Genomic DNA, 21,846 nt, shown 5'->3' with positions numbered 1-21,846 from the left:
GGGGTTGTTTGTTATTCTCTGAGATACTAGAAAAGCAAACTGGATAGAGTGCTTATCCACTGCTCTTTTTAAGCACAGTCAAATGAGTAGCAGTGCAGCGCCTCTCCCCCCAATTTCAGAACGTTTTACAAATTAATCTATTTACTTCCTTTACTCCTTGTAAAAGAGCTAGTCTACTCCACAGCTAGTCTACTCTCCCAGCTCAGTTTGAACAAAAACATCTTAAATAGCAGCACAGCTATCTGTGCAATCCAGCAGACGTCCCTTTTTATCAAGGCTGTCCTCCTCACCCAGAATCCATTAAGTAGGGATCGGGCCTTGTACTCCTTGTTCAGGGATTGAGGCATGCAGCAGGACGACATTAGGGATAAGACGTATTTAGAGCAGCCCTTTTCTGTTTATGTAAAGGCAGATGGATTTTAAATTGAGGAATTTAGAGATGAGAAAAGGAGAAATAATTCAAGATATGTGAAGGTACACGATACCACCATTTGCAGAAGCTGAACAGGACTGGCTCTAATTAGTTCATGGATGAGAAACCACCTGACAATCATATGCCTGCCACCTTGAGTTGCATGAAGTAAGGCATGGAGTAAATACAAAAGAAAAATGAAAATCAAGTTTTGACCCCTGAAATCCATCTTTTTTCCAAGCTGAGTAGAGTTGTTTCCATTATGGGCTCACACAGAACAGGTTTCTAGAAGGATTGAAGGGACAGGTTGAGCCTTGTCTGTGTCTTGACCAGAAGTGTTTGATCATATCTCTTGTCCATTTTTGCTGCAGGCACGGGTAGGTTTGCCTGAGGTGACACTGGGCATACTTCCTGGTGCAGGTGGGACTCAGCGGCTTCCCAGATTGATTGGAATACCTGCATCACTTGATATCATCACAACAGGTACATTTCTGCATAAGCATAGCATAAGCATAAGCATTTATTGTCACTGTTCACGCACAACGAAATTTATCCTTTAGATGCGATGGTATGCACACAAACGTCACACACACACATGTTACAAAGTCCACTTGGATGTGTGCAATGTCATTGAAAGATACCGTAAATAATTGGCAGTGGTATATGAGATAGGGATTGTAACTCAGTAATGCGCATATATAAGGTCCAAGTTTCAGTTCCGGTCATTTCTCATTAAGATCTCAGGTAATACAGCAGGGAAGACCTGCTAAGCTAGTACTAGGCAAATGCACCATTGAACTACCTCAGTATAAGGCAGCTCCTTTTCCATATAAGGGGAATAGGATCAAGGAGCTTCATTATATGTCACTTTTGCTTGCCATCCAGTTTACATCCTTTGCTGTTGTTGCAACTATATTAGGGTTGTGTGTCTGGAAGATAGCAAGTAGTCAAGCTGGAATGAGTAGTCCAAGATCAACTGAACTAGTGCTTGAGTGAAGAGATGCTCAAGCTGAGGAGCCAGGCTAGCATTGGTACATTTATACCAAGCTGGTAGAACCTTAATGGTCCTTTATGTCACTTCATCTCAGCTGAGCTGGCATCTGCAGTATCACCTTCTGATTGTCGGCGGCGGCAGTGCAGCAAGACAGCAACAAGCAAGGTCGGCCAATAGCTCTGTTTTCCAGGAAGTTGCAGTGGGGATGCAGAACGTGAGGTGCCTGGGACTTGCTGATGGAATCCGTGTACTGAGGCCACACAGTATTCTGTCCTATTAGGCCCACTGCAACCTAGCAGTCCCCAATATGGTTGAGGAATGGTTTATTCATTTATTTACTTACATCGTCTACAGTTCTTTCTGAGATGCAAGGCAAGTTACACTGAGTAAGTCAATACAGTCCACAGGATGGGAGATCCAATAAACAGTACAGGATTTGGATGGCAGAAATCTGAAACAAGGCATAAGTATTAACATGACGCATTAAACAATTCAGAAATTAGTTTTCTCTACTAGTGATAAATACATTCCACAAGCTTTCCTTAAGCCGGTTGATTATCAGGTAGGATATGAGTGAACAGTGAATTCAAAAGGTCTTACTGCTTTATGACAGGAAGGCACATATGGGCTGCTGAAGCACTGAAACTGGGAATCATTGATGAAATTGTAGAAGAAAATACGGTTGAAGCGGCAATACGTTTTGCAGAAAGAATGTCTGGTAAGAATCCTTATTTATCATAGAGCAGCAGTGAGGAGCAAAAGGCAAAAACTGAAGCTGTTATATGGGGGGGGGGGACAGAAATGAGGTTTTCATGAATTCAACTGTTTGGCTTATGCTTCCTGTAATTTCTCAAAAACTGTAGGTAAAGAGGCTGGAACCAGCCTACCTGATTACAACCCGAAAGGAAAAAAAATGCCAGAGGGGGGTGGGGGACTAACAAATATTTAAGGATTTGTTTTTATAAAATACAGTCAATTTTTGCAAGGACATGATACACAGGACTGTTAAAAGATTAAAGACTGTATTACCAGGTCGCAACATCCCTGTACAAGGCTGGTACAAAGTATTTTGTTGCTCCGTGCACATAAACCACTTCATTGCCTCTTCCTGCAGCATCACAGCTGGGAACAAGATGAACTCCGTGATGCTGAGGCTTAGGTCAGACCTTGCCTGCAGTGGCATGGGCCTGGGAGGCAGCTAAGGGCTACTTCCTTTACCTCCACTGGTGGGAAACAAAGTGCACTCAACAATGCTGCCAGTGCCCCTACCTTTCCGTTCCACCACCAGCTGGAAGCAAATGAAGCCCCAGAACATATCAGTGCCCTCCTGTTATGCTGCCCAAGGCCACAGCTTGGATGGAGAACCAGCTCTGTCTCCTTTTGAAAAATCCTGGTTAACACATTTTGTTTGTTTGCCCTCAAGTCACATCTCACGGCGACCCCAAGCAAGGTTTTCAAGGCAAGGAATGTTTAGAAGTGGTTTGCTGTTGCCAGCCTCTGCATCACAATCCTTGTATTCCTTGGAGGTCTCCCATCCAAATACGTGCCAGGATTGAGCCTGTTTAGCTTCTGAAATCTGATGCAGTCCGGCTAGTCTGGACCATCCAGGTCAGGACTGGTTAATGTGTCACACATCCAAATAACAAATAGTGCTGAGAGTTTATATGACACAATGGAGAACAAACTCAATAATGGCTTTTGGCTAGCTGATCATTGGGCCCATTGCCACCGAGTCTTTATCAGGAGCCAGATTAAAATAAATCTTGGAAGTCTGTATGAATCTTCAGCCTGTCAGTATGTGACAAACATACTGTGTGTGACAAACAAAACAAACATACTAGCAATGGCAGTAGCAATACTACAGCTTCTGAATGCCGGTAATGCTGTTAAGTTCTTCAGGCAGCCAAAATCTAGAATTTGTAGTGTAAACTCTTGTAGGCAAAGGGCCAAAACATCAACCTTTCACCAAAAGCAACCTGGAAGTTTGGAGCACAGCATCTGAAATGCCACAGCTAAGTGTGGTTACCCAAGAAACCCAATTCTTTATCTATTATTAAAGCAGTTTTTCTGTACATCAGAATACGATGTAATGGAGTGAAGGCCTTCTCTTTGCTCATCTTAACGCAACCTTATTTTTTGTGTTTATCATAGAGGTGGAAGAGATTTACTGGCTTGCCTAGGTTTAGGCTTCTGTGCTGAGTCCACATATCATGCCCATATCATTCTAAGACCACCAAGACAAGTGCAGCCTTCCACATAAGACATGGTGATCCACTAGGAACTTCATAAATCCTCTTATTTTTGTTGGTTTTTTGGTTCTGCAGAAATATTGGAGTGTCATGCACTTGGCTGGTAGGCCCACTCAACATTATTTATGGTTGATGTTTACTTGATATGTCACAAATCATGCAAGTTTGATAGAAAGCATCCCTGACAGAACCTTCCTTAAGCTTTCTTTTGAAGCCTTCTGAGGAAAGAGATTACATAACTTTATCAGAACACCTGTTATGCTGCTGAGCTAATCTTGTAGTTATGAATTCCTTCTTATTGTTTAACATACATCAACTGCCCTCCTCTACCACTTGCAGTGAAAAGCATTTTCTAAACATTTGTTTGCTCACTTCTCCGCTGACAATGAGACGTTTATTGTGCAGTGACTTGGAAGTAAAGAAAAAGCTAGCCAGATCCCATAGGAGCAATTTAGGCCTGACTGAATTTCTGAATACTATTTTATTTGGTTCAGTTACCTCAAGAAAATGTATATATTCAGAGTTACTGCCAACACATTGCTAAACTTGGTACCCAAGGAGCATTATTGACAGTTGTGACATAAACACAATGGGCAAAAAATGATGTTCGCACTGAATTCAATGATCCAGTCACACGATCAGTTTAAAGAAGTGAGCAAAATACAGTACCCATAGTTAAAGACTTTAAGTACATTAAAAAAAAAAACCTATATTGTCCTACACTTTGTAAAATCGTACAGAAATTGACACATTCTTCAATGAAATCGACACATTGCTTCTTTGAAAACTATTGTGGCAGTCATACATTTCCTAAAGATCCACGCTTCACACAGCACAGCTCCAGGCTGGGCCACTGATTTTCCATTAACTTTTAACAGATCCCTCTAGCCATGTGCAGCTCGCACAATTATGAACCTTATGAGCAAAGAACTGAATGTGTAATATCTTTACATCAAATGGTTTTTGCTGTTTGTCCACCTGATGGCACCAAACCCTGAAAAATATCATTGCATTCAGCTCCCGCTTACAGAAGGAAATGTTAGCTGGCTGTTTCCATGGAGGGTTGTGCCGTTATACCACAAAGTGTGTACGCTGTTCATCTTTGTATCAATCAATAGCTGTTGGTTTATTTTAAATGTGACGTCATACAATTAGATTCGAGTCCAGTAGCACCTTTTTCCTTTCACGGTTCTTCACTGAGCACATTCTGCAACTGCAGTGTGATTTAGTGGTGAGGATGTTGGGTTTTGAGATGGGAAGCCGAGTTTAGATAACCACTGGAGAGCCCTGAAGCTCACTGGGTATCATTCTGCCTCAATCTAAGGTACACTAAAATAAACATACCCTTCTTCTCTCCTTATAGAAACAATGAGATATGAATTTAACAAATAGGTGCGTCAGTGTCAGTCATTGTCCGCATTCTGCCTACAACAAAACAAAGCCAGAAATTTCATTAACCAGTGCGTTTCAGAGAAGGATCAAAAAGAGCAGATCTGACCTTCATCATGTTTCCATAATATGTCTGCAACTCCTATGGGTAGATTTGCAGTTAATTTCCTTTGAGACAATCCTGTAGAAGGACCAATAATACCTGTTCGCTATTTAATTTATTTGCTTCATTTATACCCCACCTTTCTGCCCTGTTGGATCCAAAATGGCTTACATCATTTTCCTCTCCTCCATTTTATCCTTACAATACTTGTACGTGGTAGGTTGGTCTGCAAATATGTGATGGGCCATGCTTCACCCAGTGAGCACCATGGCAGAGTGGGGGGGATTCAAAGCTGAGTCTCCCAGATCCTAATCCAACCCCCAAACAACACTGGTATCCTGGTTGGTTATTTGCATGGAACGTCTTTGGAGATCAAGTATACTCATGTACCAAACTAGGCTGCTGGAGTCCTCACTGTGGAGATGATCCCCTGCCCATCTGTGTGGAAGATGCGGACTGCTAAAGGCAAAGCATGAGTTATAATGTTCATATAGTCAAAGGCAGATGTTAGACCTTCGTGTTGTGAATGTGTAATTTACCACTAAGTGCCAAACTAGAAGGTGGAAAGACACTTAACTAAAGTCGATACCATAGCAACCATAGGCTCTCTTCATCAAAGTACTTTCCTCAGAAGGACCAGGTAAGTGATAACTGGCAGTTTTCTGACCAAACATATGTTCTTACTTTCTGGAGCTTTTTTCTGCTTCTAGATGCATTCTTGCATCCTAGATCATGCTACCTTCGCCAACAGTGGGTTTACAGGTTATTAATTAGATCTTTTGATGCATATTGTTCTAGTTCTGGACTGCAAAATGGCCAATAGCTAATGAACTAATCTGAGGGTCCATGGTTCAGATGCTGCCTTTACTACAGACTCAGTAGGTGTCCTTAGGAAGACCAGTTTCTTTCAGCCCCAACCCCACTGCAATATGGAGAAGATAATGTTGGCCTTTCTTTCTGAGGCTCACAGCAATATAATAAATGTGAAGGCCTATAGAAGGATCAGCAGTGGCGTAGTGGTTAAGAGCAGGTGTACTCTAATCTGGAGGAATGGGGTTTGATTCCCCGCTCTGCCACCTGAGCTGTGGAGTTTATCTGGGGAATTCAGATTAGCCTGTACACTCAACACACGCCAGCTGGGTGACCTTGGGCTAGTCATAGTTCTTCTTAGCTCTCTCAGCCCCACTTACCTCACAAGGTGTTTGTTGTGAGGGGGGAAGGGAGTTTGTAAGCTCCTTTGAGTCTCCTATAGGAAAGGGGGGGTATAAATCCACCTCTTCTTCTTTATAATGTTTGCTATTACTGCAACATGGACTATCTCATGTTATATACTATTATATTTTATATGGAGGCTATTGCTTTCATTTTGCAAGTGGATAGAATTCTCCAACCTGAGTTCTCTCATATTCCCTACTCTTTAAACTCTGCAAAGCATGCAACACAGACACACTTCTTTTTTGTACCTGGGAGTACATTCCATTGTACTCTGTAAAATTTTATCCTAAGCAACCATGTTAAGAAACAAATCTTTTAGCCCTATTTTTCCCTTGTATTAAAGGATATTAAATTGACTTTTAGTTTGTCACAAGAAGATACAGACTGATTTAATATCTCTTTCCCTCATAGATCATCCAGTGGGACTTCACAGGCTCTGCTCGAAACAAATTCCCAGCCTACCCAACATGGATGCCATCATTAAAGAGGCACTGGTGAAAGTGAAGAAGCAGGCCCGTGGGTATCTTGCACCAGAAATGTGCTTCCAAGCTGTAGTGGCCTCCTTGCATTTGCCCTTTGAGGAGGGACTGCGCAAAGAGAGAGACCTCTTTCACTTCCTGTTGTCTTCGGGCCAGGCTAAGGCATTGCAATATGCCTTCTTTGCACAAAGAAACATGGAGAAATGGACGTTGCCCAGTGGAGCATCCTGGAAAACTGCTGCTCCTAAGCCAATCCAGAGGGCAGCTGTGATAGGTGAGTCTCATGAGTTGTTCTTTGTGGTTGCGAAAATAAGGCTAAGAAAAAGAATCTCAGTAGGTGTGCAAGTCTGGCTTCCTACCCAGGGACCACTTAGCTGCTCTAAAGTTCCTGTTTGTCTCCCTGTTCAGTCTTAAGCATTCTTTGTTCTGGATGAAAGAAAGCTAACTTGAAGTTCCTCTGGAGTCACTCTTTCTCTTATTAATCTCCGGGATGTTTCCCAGACTCAAAGGTAGAAAGTCCTAGAGGGATAACATGGCTGCCATCCTATTGGGAAAAAATCCTGTTATCCTCTCTGCCTTGGCTTCCTTTCTCAGTTCTGCACAACAACTGAAGGTACAAAACAAAATCTGCCTTTCATAGTATCCAAGTACCAAAGGCCATTAACTCAGTTCAGACATCATGCCAAATCTGGCTCGAACTTTTAAATGCTCTATAGGGAAAAAATGAATTAGTAAGGACTGGAAACCTTTTATAACTGAATAGCCAAACTATGTCCAAGTTCACTGCAAAAGATCGCCTGTTTGCATAACTGAAAATATACAACTGTGGAGCTCTTGCAGGGGTTGTGTTGAGTCCTGGCCTGCAACTCGGTCAGTTTGCTGGCCCAGCAGTCCTACAAGGCCTTAGAATGAAGGGAGGGGTTGCATCTCCTCTTTCCTCCTTCCTGTTGAATTCCACCCTCTCACAGCGTGAGCTGAGCCAGCCTCTTCCTCAGCATGTTCCAGGGTCCTTCCTTAGATTCTCTCCCCCAGAGAAGACCACATCTTCCCATCAGCCACTCCCAGCCCTCCCTGGGAGTTGGGGTGTCTTTCCTGCCTATGGAGTGGGGGGGGGCAATGGCCCAGACAGGCTGAACCCACCCACCTTGTCTCACCCACCCAACTGGTTGGGACTCCCACTTAATTCTCCCTTGGTGTCTTGCTGACCACCCCCCTTCCTCAGCCTTGGAGTCCTTGAGTCAAAGCATGTGCCTGCCTGAATTGGCCTGTCCCTGCCGACTTGGTAGGGCTGAGGTTAGTGCTAGTTCTGTCTCATTAGAGGCAAACCAGCCTCGCAGAGGCAGTGGTGGTTTTGGCAGTGATACAGCTGCTTGCACTTAAAGAAGCCTGGGCAACCCAAGTCTCAGGCAGGGGCAATGGCAGCTATCCATCCATCCATCACCACCACCCCCAGGGTTGCTGCAGTGGTCTCAATGAGACTGCTTCTCCCTGCTCCCTGGTTGTTGCAAACAGCTGCAGGGGCCTCAGATGCCATGGCGTCATCTGCCTGGAGGCCAGCCTGGACCCTGGGAAGCCCACCAGCCTCCTTGGTAAGTCTGTGAGGCCTGTGCCAGACACTAACTTAACACCTCTGTATCTATTGTTGAATATGTCAAAATCTGTGGCCACTTAAGAATAGACAAGACAGATCTTTATACAAAGATTGGTAGGTGGGAAGGAGAGAAGGAAGCACGGACAGGTGAGGCTATGGGGGTGTCAAGGGGAGGGAAAGAGGAAATTGGTGAGTGGTGCAGAGAGAAGAGAAGTGTTTCCTCCCCTCCCCACACACGCACACACACAAGTCTTTGTGGATTCCCTGGGGCAGACTCAATCAGCACCATGCAACTTGGCCAGAATTTTTCCAGGAAAAGATTTCTGGGGAGAGGAGAGGAGAGGAAGTAAGGAAGGCTGAAGTCAAAAGGCAGAAAAAGGTAGGTTGCCTGGTGGGTGGGAATGAGAGAAAGAAGCAAGAAAAAGGAAGAGGCTTTGGGGCCTTTCAGGAATTGAAAGAGGAAACAGTGGGGGAGGGGAAAATGAGATGTCCCCACAAGTCCTTTCAAGTTCCCCATTTGTTACTGATAATTGACATGTTGAGCAATAATCCATAGCATTTCTGCAGCCCAAACACTATTTGTTGCCAGTGGTATATTAGGAAGTGACACATATGAGGTCTCACCATAATAAATAAATATAAACATAAACACCCCACACAATTGTTGTAGTGCATTGGTATAAGTTTTGGTGTTCACTCCTGACTCTATGCTGTAGCACACTGTGAAGAGGTTGAAACCCAGGGGTCTGGCTTGTTGATTCTGAAGTCATGTGTAACCACGCGTAGCATGAATTGTGACTTGGTATGATATCTGAACTGACTCTCTGCTGCATCTGTGATGAATCTGTAAAACTAGTAGAATAAGGCTTCGTATTGGCTGGGCAAAGGAAAAGCTTTTACTCTGCCAAACTAATTTTTTTTCTTTCTAATGTGATGATTTTTGAAAGCAGCAATATATACAGAAGAGGGGATTTTTATCTGGCACAATGCATTAGGCAGACATTCCGTTTTCTACACGGACATTAAAGATACAGGAACGGGGCTTGTCCTCCTTTGCCTCTGGCCACCCTAAGGAGAAGCTCAGCTGAAGGTTGCCGGATTTAAAACTGTATCCTCTTTCAACTTACAAACATACCTAATCATTCAGGGATGTTATAATGTGAACATGTTTCCTTTTACAGTTGCCTTTTAAGAAGCTTTCATCTCATAGTGTTCTGCTCTTTCTATTTTGCAATGTTCTATTCTTCCCCCTTCTCCCCCACCCCGCTTTTCTGGAAGATAATGCATTCATTAATTTTGTATAAAGGCAGCTGAAATAAAACTCTTTGATGCACTGCACATATTTCTCAACAGCCCCTTGCTGTTCTGCATATTGATCGGTGTACTCAGTGGGAGACTATTCTCTAAGTAGCCCAGCCCTCAGCAATATCCCCTTTGATTTTAAGAGAGTGTCAGCTATTGAGTCTCTGTACACACACAGAGACACACCACATACACACACTGGTTATTAGATACAGGATGTGGTTTGCTACAGCCTGTGCAATCTGAGCCCCCTGCAAACTCATCTCTGCACAAGGCAGCCTTGAGGAATGTGTCTCCAAATGACCCCTTTCTCTTTCCGATCTTAATTATAGTTCTCTGCATGATTCATACCCCTGTAGTACATAAATCCTTGACTAGCAAGTTAAATCTGCCAAGAAGCTTGAACCCTTAAGTTGCTATGAACTCATTCATTGGAGAAATGACAGTCATAGAAAATTGCATGGAGCCTGAGGCTTAGTACATGTGAGATGTCTGCTGTTTTTTGAGCATCCGGACTCAATGTGTGTCTGCCTGATCTGCATTACTGCATGGGCTTTGGAGTGAGGGGACCATTTTTGAACTTTGTGGGAAGGGATGAGTGGCAGGTGTGCTACAAGATGAGTGACACATATGTAAAATTATTGTCTATAATGGAAATACAGGTCACGCCAGAAATATTCACTCTGAATTATCATTGGAATGGAACTGAGCAGGACTAGTTTAGCCAGAAGAGGCATTCTCCAAGTTAATACTAATCCTGAAGCGATCATGTCATGGAAGCTCTAATACAGTGGTGGCGAACCTGTGGCACTCCAGATGTTCATGGACTACAATTCCCATCAGCCCCTGCCAGCATGGAAATTTACCTCCCCTCGATTTACCAATTGGCCATGCTGGCAGGGGCTGATGGGAATTGTAGTCCATGAACATCTGGAGTGCCACAGGTTCACCACCACGGCCCTAACATCTGCCAACATCTGTTTCACACATTGGAACCTTATTTGTATATTCTACAGAAACAACCGCAAACCTTCAAATAAGCCACACTTAAATTGCACATAAATAATCAGGAGTATATTGTCGGATATTTCAGGCTGATTAAATTCTGTATAAGAAATCTTCTACAATTATACAATGGGTTGATGTATATTGTTACAAACTGGCTTAGTTGCTTCAAGCAAACTGAATAAAAGTGCTTTAAGGCATTACTAGAATGAATTTGGCATGATTGATGGTTACTTGAGTATTTCTGGTGCTCAGCTAGCTAATAAATTGATTCAGTCCATCTTCTATTTCTTTGTACAGAAACACAAAAGAACAGTTTTCATTTATAAGGACAGTAATATCTAAATGTAGCCTGAAATATACTAACAGTAAACGTAAAAGTGGTATGAAGTTGAAACTCACTGATATTGCCAAAATGTCCGTGTTGAGCCTTTGAACACTGCCCGGAATGCCCCTACAGGGTCTAAGGAGCCCTTCCTCCAGCTTCAGTCAGACAGGGCGCCTGAGTACAGCTGCATTTCAGCGGCCCTTTCCCAAGGCTAAGGTGTTATGAGTCGGGTCATAACTAAATGGGAGTATCCTCCCTGGACATCCGGGCCCTCATCCTCTTAATTCCCTTCCCCCAAATCTGGGCTCTGCCCCTGGCCCTTCCTTTGGCTGTTCCCTCAGAGCCTTTAAGAGCCCTTATCCAGCCCACTTACTCCTCCCTTTCCTTCCTAGCCAGGCTGGGCCCCTTTTCCCTGTTATTCCTCCAAGTGGGCAGAGGGGGCCTCCAAGGGGGCCTCAGTTGGGCTTCTGGGCCTGCTCCCAGCCTGGGCTTCTGATGCAGTGTTGGGCCATGCCTGGGTGTTACTTAGCCCAACAGTGTCACTAGAGCTTTCTTGGCTTCATAATTTTTTTAATATACATGGAAACAGTGGCACCTAATGATAGGTTATAGTAACAAATAAAGATATATCAGTTGAGAAAAGATAATTACAAAACAGTTTCTCCATCAGTTATTATCTATAACTGCGCAAAGAAGTATATTTCTTACAGAAGTAGCTGCAAGTTTTTCTGCTGTATCTCTTCTTGTATTGTTACACATCGCTGGCTCTGGCTTCAACATGGGCTCCTCCCCACTGCTTTGAAGATTTTTTTTTTCAATTCCAGGTGTCTTCACCTATGTAGTTACATGTTTATATTATGCATTAAAAAAGTGGATCCACTTTTTATAGATCTTTGCTCCTGGGTGGGACAAGGGAGAAAGTGTTTTTGTGATTGTCCCAAGGGCCAACCAGTCAACACTCTGCACAGCAGTCTGTTATTGGAAATAGGAAGAATCATGTTCAGAGCCTGAAAATTTGTTCATTTGTCTGTCTGAAAAGGGTGGATGCAGGCCTAAAATTGATTCCCCATTCAAGTTAAGGCATATTACACACGTTCTGTGCTTGAGGGTGCAATTTCTGTCAAGTCACTTGCACAGACAGCTGGTGGGAAATGTTAGTACCTTATTTGACCTGTGATATTAGAAAATGATCTTGTTTACTGATGACATAATTTCAACCCTTCTTCATAAACCTGCTTTTAGATTAATTTTTTAATCCTTTGATTTGCTTGTCTTCATCTGACTAAACAGCCCGCATTTGTAAAATGGATGATCTGTGTTCTGCGTTTTTTAGTGTGTTTCTCGCGCAGTTTTGAGTCCTTCAGCAAACCTCAGTCTGTGAAAACTAGAATCCAGTGACTCTAAGTCCTGTTGTCATGAGAAGAAACAGGAGAAAGCTTTATCCCAGTCTCTTTGAGGAGCTACCATATGATGTGAACTAAGGACTTATGTAACTGGTGCAGGTGGTCCCCACTTGGCAGCAATACTAATGATGGTTCATTAGAGGCAGTCTTTCCAGAAGGAGTGAAAGCCAATAGTATTGGCAGCATGAACCACATCTCAAGATAGAATAGATAGTTAAAAAAAAACAATTTGACCACTGGGTGATAGTTTATATTCAGTGATCTTATTTAAAGCCTTTATGTTTTATGCTGCCTTTGCCACGGAGAGCAGAGATGATGCCAAATACAATCAGTTTACCTATAATGTAGGCTCTCAATATTAAGCCACTGTTTAATTTCTAAACATTATCGAGGCACCTCTAAATTGTCACCTTTTTTAGTTCACCTTTTTTAGTTCATGCCATATTGTGAATTAGAAGCTTCACTGAAAATGCTAAAAACAAGCAAATATGGGGACAGCAAGAGCCGCAAAGTACAAGTCCTCACTTGTTTTAAGAAACAGGTTATGGTTTTCGTTGCACAATATACTTTATGGGTAATGTTCTCTCTACAATCTCTGTGAGAGTTATGGTAGTGTAATGTCTATGAAAGTAATGAATCTGTATACCTACAATTTGACTCTGTCATGAATTTAGTGGGGGTTTCCTTATATTTGGCAATATAATCTCAATCCCAGCCACTCCCCCCAATACAAATAGAAAAAAACACTCTCCTATTTTATAAGGCTCATATCAGATCTTGGCTCATATAATGGCTTATATCAGATCTTTACAATAATTTTGTATTGGACCCTCTCTTTTTTTAAAAAAAAAAAAAAAGAACATCTGCATAGGTAGTAGCAGAGAATACAGTACAATCTTATATCCTAAAAAAAGAACTGAAAAACAGATACCAGTACATTTTTCTTGAAAAAAATAATAAATCTAGGTCTGAAAAATAGAAATATACTAGTAGCAATCAGGGCAAGAGAAAACATGTTGGGACAAATACCTGTGAAACTAACTAGCCCAATCTGGAGGGGGGGCAGCTGGGGGGGGTGTGAATCGGCTCTTACACCGGCAGGGAGGGTCCAGTAGGGAGTGGGTGGGTGCTTAATTCTGCGCCGTCTGACCTGGAAGAGCTTGCACCCTGCAGATCTGCGCCAGCTTGAAGTTGATGCTGGCACAGTTGGGGTTGGGCTGGGGGTGGGTGTGTGATGATTACCAACACTCTGCCTTATTTTCTGCAAGTGGACTGCAGCCCACAAGGAGTTAAGTCAGGGCTGCTTGTGATTGTTCAACAGGTATTCATTCAACAGGTACAGCTTAGTTTTTTACTTTCGTACTATGTGCCCTTCAATTTGTATTAAATGTTCTTCTTTGCCAGAGAGAAGGGAGGAGAAGGGGAAAAACTGATCAGTCAGGGACTCTTTCACATGAAGAAATATTTATGGCTACAAAAGCCTGAATGAATTAGTGTACTGTCTTCACCCATCGTTCCCCGCACTGCTTCAGATTCAAGCCTACGTCATAGAATGAATCCAATATCTGTTGGTTTTTAATGTCAATTTCACCCTTCTCTTTAAAAAAAACCACCAGAAGTAGCAGCCATTTTCTGTTAATAAGGGGTGAAAGCGTGGAAAGGAGGAGTCACACAAGTACATGTGCGTCTCACACTTAAATCTTTTTGCTGCAGAAGCTTCTCTGGAAGTTTGAAGAGAAAAAGCATTTTCCTTCAGCCTTTTCCTAGTGTGAGAAGGGCAGTAGCTCCAATAACACAGTTGTTCAACATACATACTTATGTACAGTATATACTTAAGACAAAAGTCTGGAGCGTCTCCTTTAATACAAACTTCCTTGACAAAAGAAAACCAAACATTTTTCAAGCTGCAATCCTATACACACTTATTTGAGAAAAAGTCCTATTGAATAAGGAAGTACTTCTAATTAAGGATGCATAGGATTTCACTATTACAGATAAGTTAAAGGCACTCCGCACATGTTCTCAATGATTTTGTTACCAGAGCTTCTGTGCCTGAAAGGGAAAATGATGGGACTTTTCTGAAACCAGAACCCCCTGATCTTTGGACTGGTTGTGTGCAGTTCTTTCTTTGTATTACTTTATAACGTGGAAAACCTTCTTGAGATCTAGCAACTACTGTGTGAATGCTTTCTATCTTAATCCTTGTAGTAGTTTCTCTGCTTGACCCCTTTAGTAACATTATTAATTTGAATTTGACTCTTCAGGAGTATATGAAAGCTCTTGATTGTTAGCATTAAGCACCAAAACGTTTTTAATTATTTCTTTTCCTTTGCCTCTCTCTCTCTCTTTGAACCAAAAGGGTTGGGAACAATGGGCCGAGGCATCGTGGTCTCTTTGATGAAGGCAAAGATTGCAGTTGTGGCTATGGAGCAGGATAAGAATAATTTAGAGCAAGGAAGAGGAGCTGTGATGGCTCTCTTAGATCGTGAAGCTTTAAGAATGCAACAGAGCGGTCAAACGTTGGATGTCCATAAGCCTGGCCTGCTCCACTTCACACTGGATTTTAATGCCCTGCAAGATGTAGATCTGGTTATTGAGGCTGTTTTTGAAGACATGGCGCTGAAGAAGAAGATCTTTCACAAGTTATCGACAGTCTGCAAACCTGAGGCCTTTCTGTGTACTAATACCTCATGTCTTGACATTGATGAGATTGCTGCTGTCACTCGCCATCCACACCAGGTCATTGGTACCCATTTTTTCTCACCAGCTCATGTAATGAAATTGCTGGAGGTAATCTATGGTCAGCATACATCCCCTACTGCCATTGCCACGGCTATGAGCCTAGGCAAAGCTATGGGGAAAATTGGGGTTGTAGTAGGGAATTGTTTTGGCTTTGTTGGGAACCGATTGTTGGGTCCTTTTCGGGACCAAGCACATTTCCTCATAGAAGAGGGCAGTACTCCTGAAGAAGTAGACCAAGCTCTGGAAGGATTTGGTTTTAAAATGGGGCCCTTCCAGGTATCAGATCTCGCAGGGCTTGACATTGGTTGGAGATTAAGAAAAGAGCAAGGCCTGACTGGAGCCAGCCTGCCTCTTAGCACACCTCCTCGCAAGCGAGGTGGCAGACGATACAGCCCACTCCTTGATTTCTTATGTGAGAAAGGGAGATATGGGCAGAAAACTGGCAAGGGATGGTATCAATATGATAAACCTGGTGGAAGGGTCCCCAAGTCAGACCCATGGCTTCATGGTTTCCTTGCCGACTATAGGAATACCTATAATATTACAACCCGCACTATAACACAGGATGAAATCTTGGAGCGCTGTCTCTATTCCCTTGTTAATGAGGGTTTCCAGATACTGTCTGATGGAATAGCTTCATGTCCAGAAGCCATTGATACTATCTATATCAATGGCTATGGCTGGCCCAGACATAGGGGGGGCCCTATGTTTTATGCCTCTGAGGTCGGTTTATCTGTTGTTCTTGCAAAACTGCAAAAGTACGCAGAGGCTAATCCTGATATACCATCACTGCAGCCCAGTCCTCTTCTGCGGAAGCTTGTAGCCTTGGGTAGTCCTCCTGTGAGTGAGTGGTCATCACTAGTGGGGTCTCAGAACAGTAAACTGTAATCCCACTGCAATTTATGTTTTTGGATTAAGTATTCTTGGAGTTATAGTCCAATCTAAAGAAATATAGCCCATTGTAGAACAATGTCTCTACCTTTTCTGATTCAACTGCAAAGAACAAAATGTGCCTTACTGTATACTACTTCTTGAAATACTGCTGGAGAGGTCTTGCCTGATAGTCCACTTTCCTGTCTCCTGTAGTTACCCAGGGCCTTTTTAATCTTTTTATGGTTTTTGCGCAAAGAGCTCAGCGTTGAAAGTAAAATGAAAAGGAAAAAAATCGAGTTTAAAAGCATAGTGATCACAGTACCCTGAGATTCCTATAGCTCCCTACATCTATTATTTCCTTCCATGTCCCTAATTTTGCATCATCTGATTTAGCAGTCTGTTAACGAAGATTCTGAAGGAAATTTACCTCCCATTGATTTACCAAATCAGACAAATTCATGAAGGATATTGGATTTAGTGGTGGCTAAATTTGATATCCATGTTTAGAGGCAGTATACCTCTGGCTCATTCCGCACATGCAGAATAATGTACTTTCAAACTGCTTTCAGTGCTCTTTGAAGCTGTGCGGAATAGCAAAATCCACTTGCAAACAGTTGTGAAAGTGGTTTGAAAACGCATTATTTTGCGTGTGCGGAAGGGGCCTCTGATTGCTGGAGGATAGCATTAGGGAAAGGTTTTTGCCTCTGAGCCCACTGTGATGACCACCTGGGGCATCTGGTTGACCACTGTAGCAACAGACTACTATACCAGATGGATCAGATCCACAAGGGGTCTTATATAAGACCGTGTTCCTTAGCTTCATACAAATCCACAGTAGATAGTTTGGGATCTGCAAGTGAAGTGGTATAAATCGCTACCTTATAGAGAAAGTACAAAGCTACTTCTCCATCTACCTTTAACCTCTCTAGGGCTTGAACTGCATAGCTTTGGCTAGTTGCTGGCTGTTACAAAAAGAGGAAAACAGCTGGTCAAACCACAATGCTCAAAACTGCACCCTCGCAGGAAATAACAATCAGTTTCATATCATCAATTAAAAATAATACATCTGATAAACTCAATGATGATCCTTCCTGGGTCCCAGATAATGTATGTCAGCTAGTATGTGAAAGTAACTGCTTTAAAATGCTGCAGAGAGAAGAAAGCCTTCAGACTCCTGGGGAGAAAAGCTGAGGAGCAGATCTCTGCTTTTACTTTGTGTGCTGATTATGACATGTAACTTGTAGCCAGTGATGTCTCAGACAACTCACTTCCTGTTGTCTCCCTATTGTAAATATTAATGCCTTTCCTTTGAATAAACCTACAAACTTTCTAAAACTCATATGTCTAAAATCATCCAGTTGTGCTTTCTGCTTGCTTCTTATGCAGCTATAATAAAAAGTATGAGATTATTGTCTTTGAGGAACATAATATTTAGACATGCTCGAAGGCAAGCATCCACAGATACCAGTGATGCTGCTGACAAAGAGGGTCTTCAGAAATAGAACTATTTTAATCTGTGTGGCCTTTGATATTGGAATTTAGAGATGCCTCCCCAACCTCAGACAACGGGGAAGCCTCAGATGATCTAAACCTTTCAGCAATTGCTTCTGAAGATGAATAAAAAATAAAAATCACGGTTGCAACATTTTTCCTAAATAAACCTATTTTAATTATCCACGTGCGTTGTTGTAATATCCTGTCTTTGTCTTACACTCATATCTTCAAAATTAATTTTACACACATACGCAAAAAAGCCCAATTATCTGTTAATAATAGAGAATCCATGAGGATACCCATGTAAGTCTGTTGCTGCAGCAAAGTAAACAAGAGTCCAGTGTTTTCTGTTTTAAAAAACTAACAAAATCATTCCAGCATAATCTTTTTTAAACTAGGAGATCTCAGAATTGGCAGGCATCTTATAAGGGGGGAGGGAAAGTTTGGGATTATTGTATTTTGGTTTTAACCACCAGTAGAAATGTTTAACTATTATTGTAGGCTATCTTGAACCACAAGGAAAGATGGGGTATTAATATTTTAGCAAACAGAGTCAGTAATCAAGTTCTGGTGCCTGTCTGGCTATGGAAGAGTAGATGATGCCAGCTTTCTAGAGAGGGTTTGAAGGTTTCTTTATGATGGAAACATCTTGTGCAAGATGGCACAGACAGCCTCTCTTGGACACTAGATCCGTGGACTGTTCCCCAGTCAAGTCTCAGAAGGTCAAAGAGCTACTGATACAATGGAAGTGAAAGTAGTTGCAATATATGAGGGAATCTGCCATGTTGACATGGGCCATCCCCTGGAGAGCAATGAGTCTTCAGGAGATGAACAGAGCCCAGTAAGTCCAGACCAGGTTGGGAACCAACAAGGGCTGGGCTTGGAGCAGCCAGGGCCCCTGCAGGGTGAACAATAGCCAGGTTGAACCTTGGAGCCAGAAGTGCCTGCAGAAGCAGACCGTGCATCCAGTCCTGCTCCAACTGCAGAAACTCAAGCACCTAGCTCGCCTGAGCCCACATGTCAGCAAAGGCAGAGACAGAAGGAATTGTTGCTTGTTAAACGAAGAAGCGCACACCTGCTAGCTCAGAGAAGGCACCCTTTCAGCAGGGGGAGCCAGAGTCTTCACAGGATGAAGCCGAACATGCTAGAAGATCCTATATCAAGCAGGTTCACAGAATTTCCCAGCCTGGATGCAACAAAGCTCGTGACTGCTGCAATGCTTCCTCTGATTTGTTGGATTCTGTGCATTCTGACCCTCGGATTGGACTTCTGATGCTGACTCTCGGACTGCACTCAGTTCCCTGCTGTAACCTGATATCTCTGCCTGGCAGCTCAAGCCGGGACATATATATACATGTTTCATCATAGTTGGTCCAGTTACAAGTTGCAGCATTTGTATTAGCAAATGCTTCCAAATAATCTCCTTGTGTTAATGATAGTATTTAAAATCAATGCTTTGTGTATTAGCAGAATCGTTGCAAACTGTATCATGAAATGAAACTAAATATTTTAATAACCAAAGCCAGAGCGCAGGTCACATACCAGTAACGATGAGAAGTATGCTGTTCTGTTACATAATACAACATTATGTGAGATGCGAGCAGTAGAAGTAAGCCACTTGGGTTCCACAAGTAACTTTGGACGTCCCTTTTTTGATGCTATGATTTGTTTAATGAAATTTATCCAAACGATGGAAATTTTTGCTGTTGGCACTGAAGCTCCTAGGTTCTCTGCACAATCGCCCAATACTTATGCAAGCTGCACAAAATTTTTAGATAGAGTTAAGTCAATGCACTCTTCTTCCATTAGCAGTTTAGCCCACGGGTATGTTTCAAAGACTGAAGGAGAGCCAGGAGAGAATCAGCATGCCAACAGAGAGAAAAGCGTCGACTTTTCTTGCTACGCTCACCAATACCAAACCTCCAGAGAGAAGCTCAGTGCTACATTCATACTGGCACACGCAGCTGTTTATATCCTCACAGTACCAAGAGAACTGGACAAGGCCATTCACGATCTGTCAAAAGAGTTTTTAATAAATTTCTATAATATAGTGTTTATTCACTGGTTCTATTTTTCTTTGAACCAAAATGAGGCTAGCAACCCCACAGCAGTGCTTGTGAAGAAGCAAGCGGAGAAGGTGATTTCGATTAATTTCTCTATCCTCTCCACACAGCTGGATTGCCCTGCATATCTAACTCTAACCGTATTGCAAACCACATGCTATTCTCTTTGGCCTTGACAAGGAAGGTTAAAATCATGCCTGTTTTGCAAAATACTTAATGATGGAACGTAAAATGAATCCCTTGTAGTTTAATATCTTTGCCCTGGCTGTAACTTGCTCTAACTAATTAATTGTATCTATTACCCCCCCCACACACACACACACACACACACCACAATGAAACCTGTCCTTAAGAGCAACTCTCTTATAATGCCACATGCTTAGGGATGACTGACAGATTTTTCTGTTCATGCTGTGAGTTACAATTAGGTTGATCTAACAAAAACCTGACTTCACAGATTGAATTCGTTCTCACCCATATGCTTCTTACTATTTACTCCCAGGAAAGGATGTCCAATTACCTAGCTATACCATAATGCTAAGACTGGCATGAGATAATAGGCTCCCTTTAAAAACAGGATTTTTCCTTAATTTTCTGCTCATAAAGAATTTGCAACACTGCTTGAAACCTACTCTAACGTTCCTATATATACAGCTCGCTCATCTTCCTTCCCAAAGCCTGCAGGTAGAATGTAACCTCTAAGCAATTTCATCATCACACTGGCATACACTTTCTGTTCCCTTTATCAGTATTATCTACATGAAAAGTGAGATTAAGATCAGATAACATCTGGGTGATTTCTACCAGTGAATCTGAGAACTGGTTCAGGAATGCATAAAAATTAGGTAGAAATTTTGTGGTAGAGGGGATTGTACCACTTCAGATAGCCAGGGAGGGATTACATTTGGGAGGTAATTCCCCTATGTTTAAAAGCTGGCAGCAAACAGAAACCAATACAACAAGTTCAAATCTTTCTCTTTGTGATGCTACTTTTCTATTTGCATGATGTTTTTGTAATGCCAAAGAACATTCATCACTAGAATCCACTCCCTGCAGTCTAAATTGAGTCCTGTGGCAGATTGATGGGATATAAGTGTAATAAATGAATAAATTAAATTGGTGTAGTCCATACAGCGATCTGCTGCCTCATGACCCTAAATATGTGAACCAGACCTTAGTCTCCATCAATGCTGCTGTCTTATTCTTATCTTTCAACTAGACATATCCACTACCCTTCAAAAAACTTGATGACTTTTATTACTTCAGAAAGCACCAGAAGATACAGTAATTCAGGCCTTTCTCAAAAAGATGACTAGTATAGAGGGAGAAAGAACCTCTTCAAAGAACCTTTATTATATTCAGTGTGCAGTTTCATTTACTTTGTACATAGAAGTTACTTGTGTAACTAAGTATTTGAATGCTCTTTCTGGGACCAAGTTGTGGCGGAAATATGAATCTGCTGGAACTGTTTTTTCAATTAGTAGTTATCTTTTCAAGATATTAAGATGTATTCATCTTAGAAACAATTGAAGACAGCTGGCCCATAAGCCCACTCACCCTAGTCCAGTGGTGGCGAACCTTTGGCACTCCAGATGTTATGGACTACAATTCTCATCAGCCCCTGCCAGCATGGCCCTAGTCCATACATGAGAAGAAAGGGAAAAACACAAAAAGATTACCACAACAAGCAGCCAGATATGTTTACAACCTACAGGACCACAATAAAATTGCAGGGGCAACTGGCAGGAAAAATTCCCTTCCCATTCGATAACATAATTATGGCATGCTAAACTGTAAAGAAGAGATGTCCCCTAGCAAAATAGATGAAGTTAAAATTGGGGTCAGGAGATGCACACAGGCAGGCACCACCCCACCCCAAATCTCTCTTTCTCATTGGGATGAAGGCAAACTTCCCTTTAGCCCGTCCACCACAGGACCCTGGAAGGACTCGTGCTCTCTCTTCATGCTGCCCGAAATAAGTGTTCCAAATGCCCACACAGGCTGCACAACAATCATTGATCCAAAAGGGGAGGTAAGAATTTAAAGAGTTAGCGAAAGAGATTGAAGCAGGGGTAAAAGCTATGTATTGGTGCAGCATTCCAGACAAAGCAAAGGCTCAGTTCTTAAGGCAATAGTCCAAATGTCAAGGCAGCAAATAATCCAAAAGGCAAAGACCAAAGGGAAAGCAACAGAGATGTGTGCAT

The 21,846-nt window shown here is 42.3% G+C and overlaps 1 protein-coding gene across 1 annotated transcript in view; it reads left to right on the top strand.

Moving 5' to 3' along the window:
- Window positions 1-17,760, top strand: part of EHHADH (enoyl-CoA hydratase and 3-hydroxyacyl CoA dehydrogenase) — a 28,494-nt gene extending 10,734 nt beyond the window's left edge. The window contains exons 5-8 of the mRNA XM_048506425.1: window positions 784-895; window positions 2,020-2,124; window positions 6,774-7,115; window positions 14,830-17,760. Coding sequence (XP_048362382.1) covers window positions 784-895; window positions 2,020-2,124; window positions 6,774-7,115; window positions 14,830-16,100 — 1,830 coding nt within the window. The 3' untranslated portion in view covers window positions 16,101-17,760. The remainder of the gene's footprint in view (window positions 1-783; window positions 896-2,019; window positions 2,125-6,773; window positions 7,116-14,829) is intronic.
- The last annotated feature ends 4,086 nt before the right edge of the window (window positions 17,761-21,846 follow it).

This window comes from Sphaerodactylus townsendi, linkage group LG08 (assembly GCF_021028975.2).
Source record: "Sphaerodactylus townsendi isolate TG3544 linkage group LG08, MPM_Stown_v2.3, whole genome shotgun sequence".
NCBI lineage: Eukaryota > Metazoa > Chordata > Lepidosauria > Squamata > Sphaerodactylidae > Sphaerodactylus > Sphaerodactylus townsendi.
The sequence above is the reverse complement of the archived record's forward strand: the minus strand, read 5'-3'. Positions and strand labels throughout refer to the sequence as shown.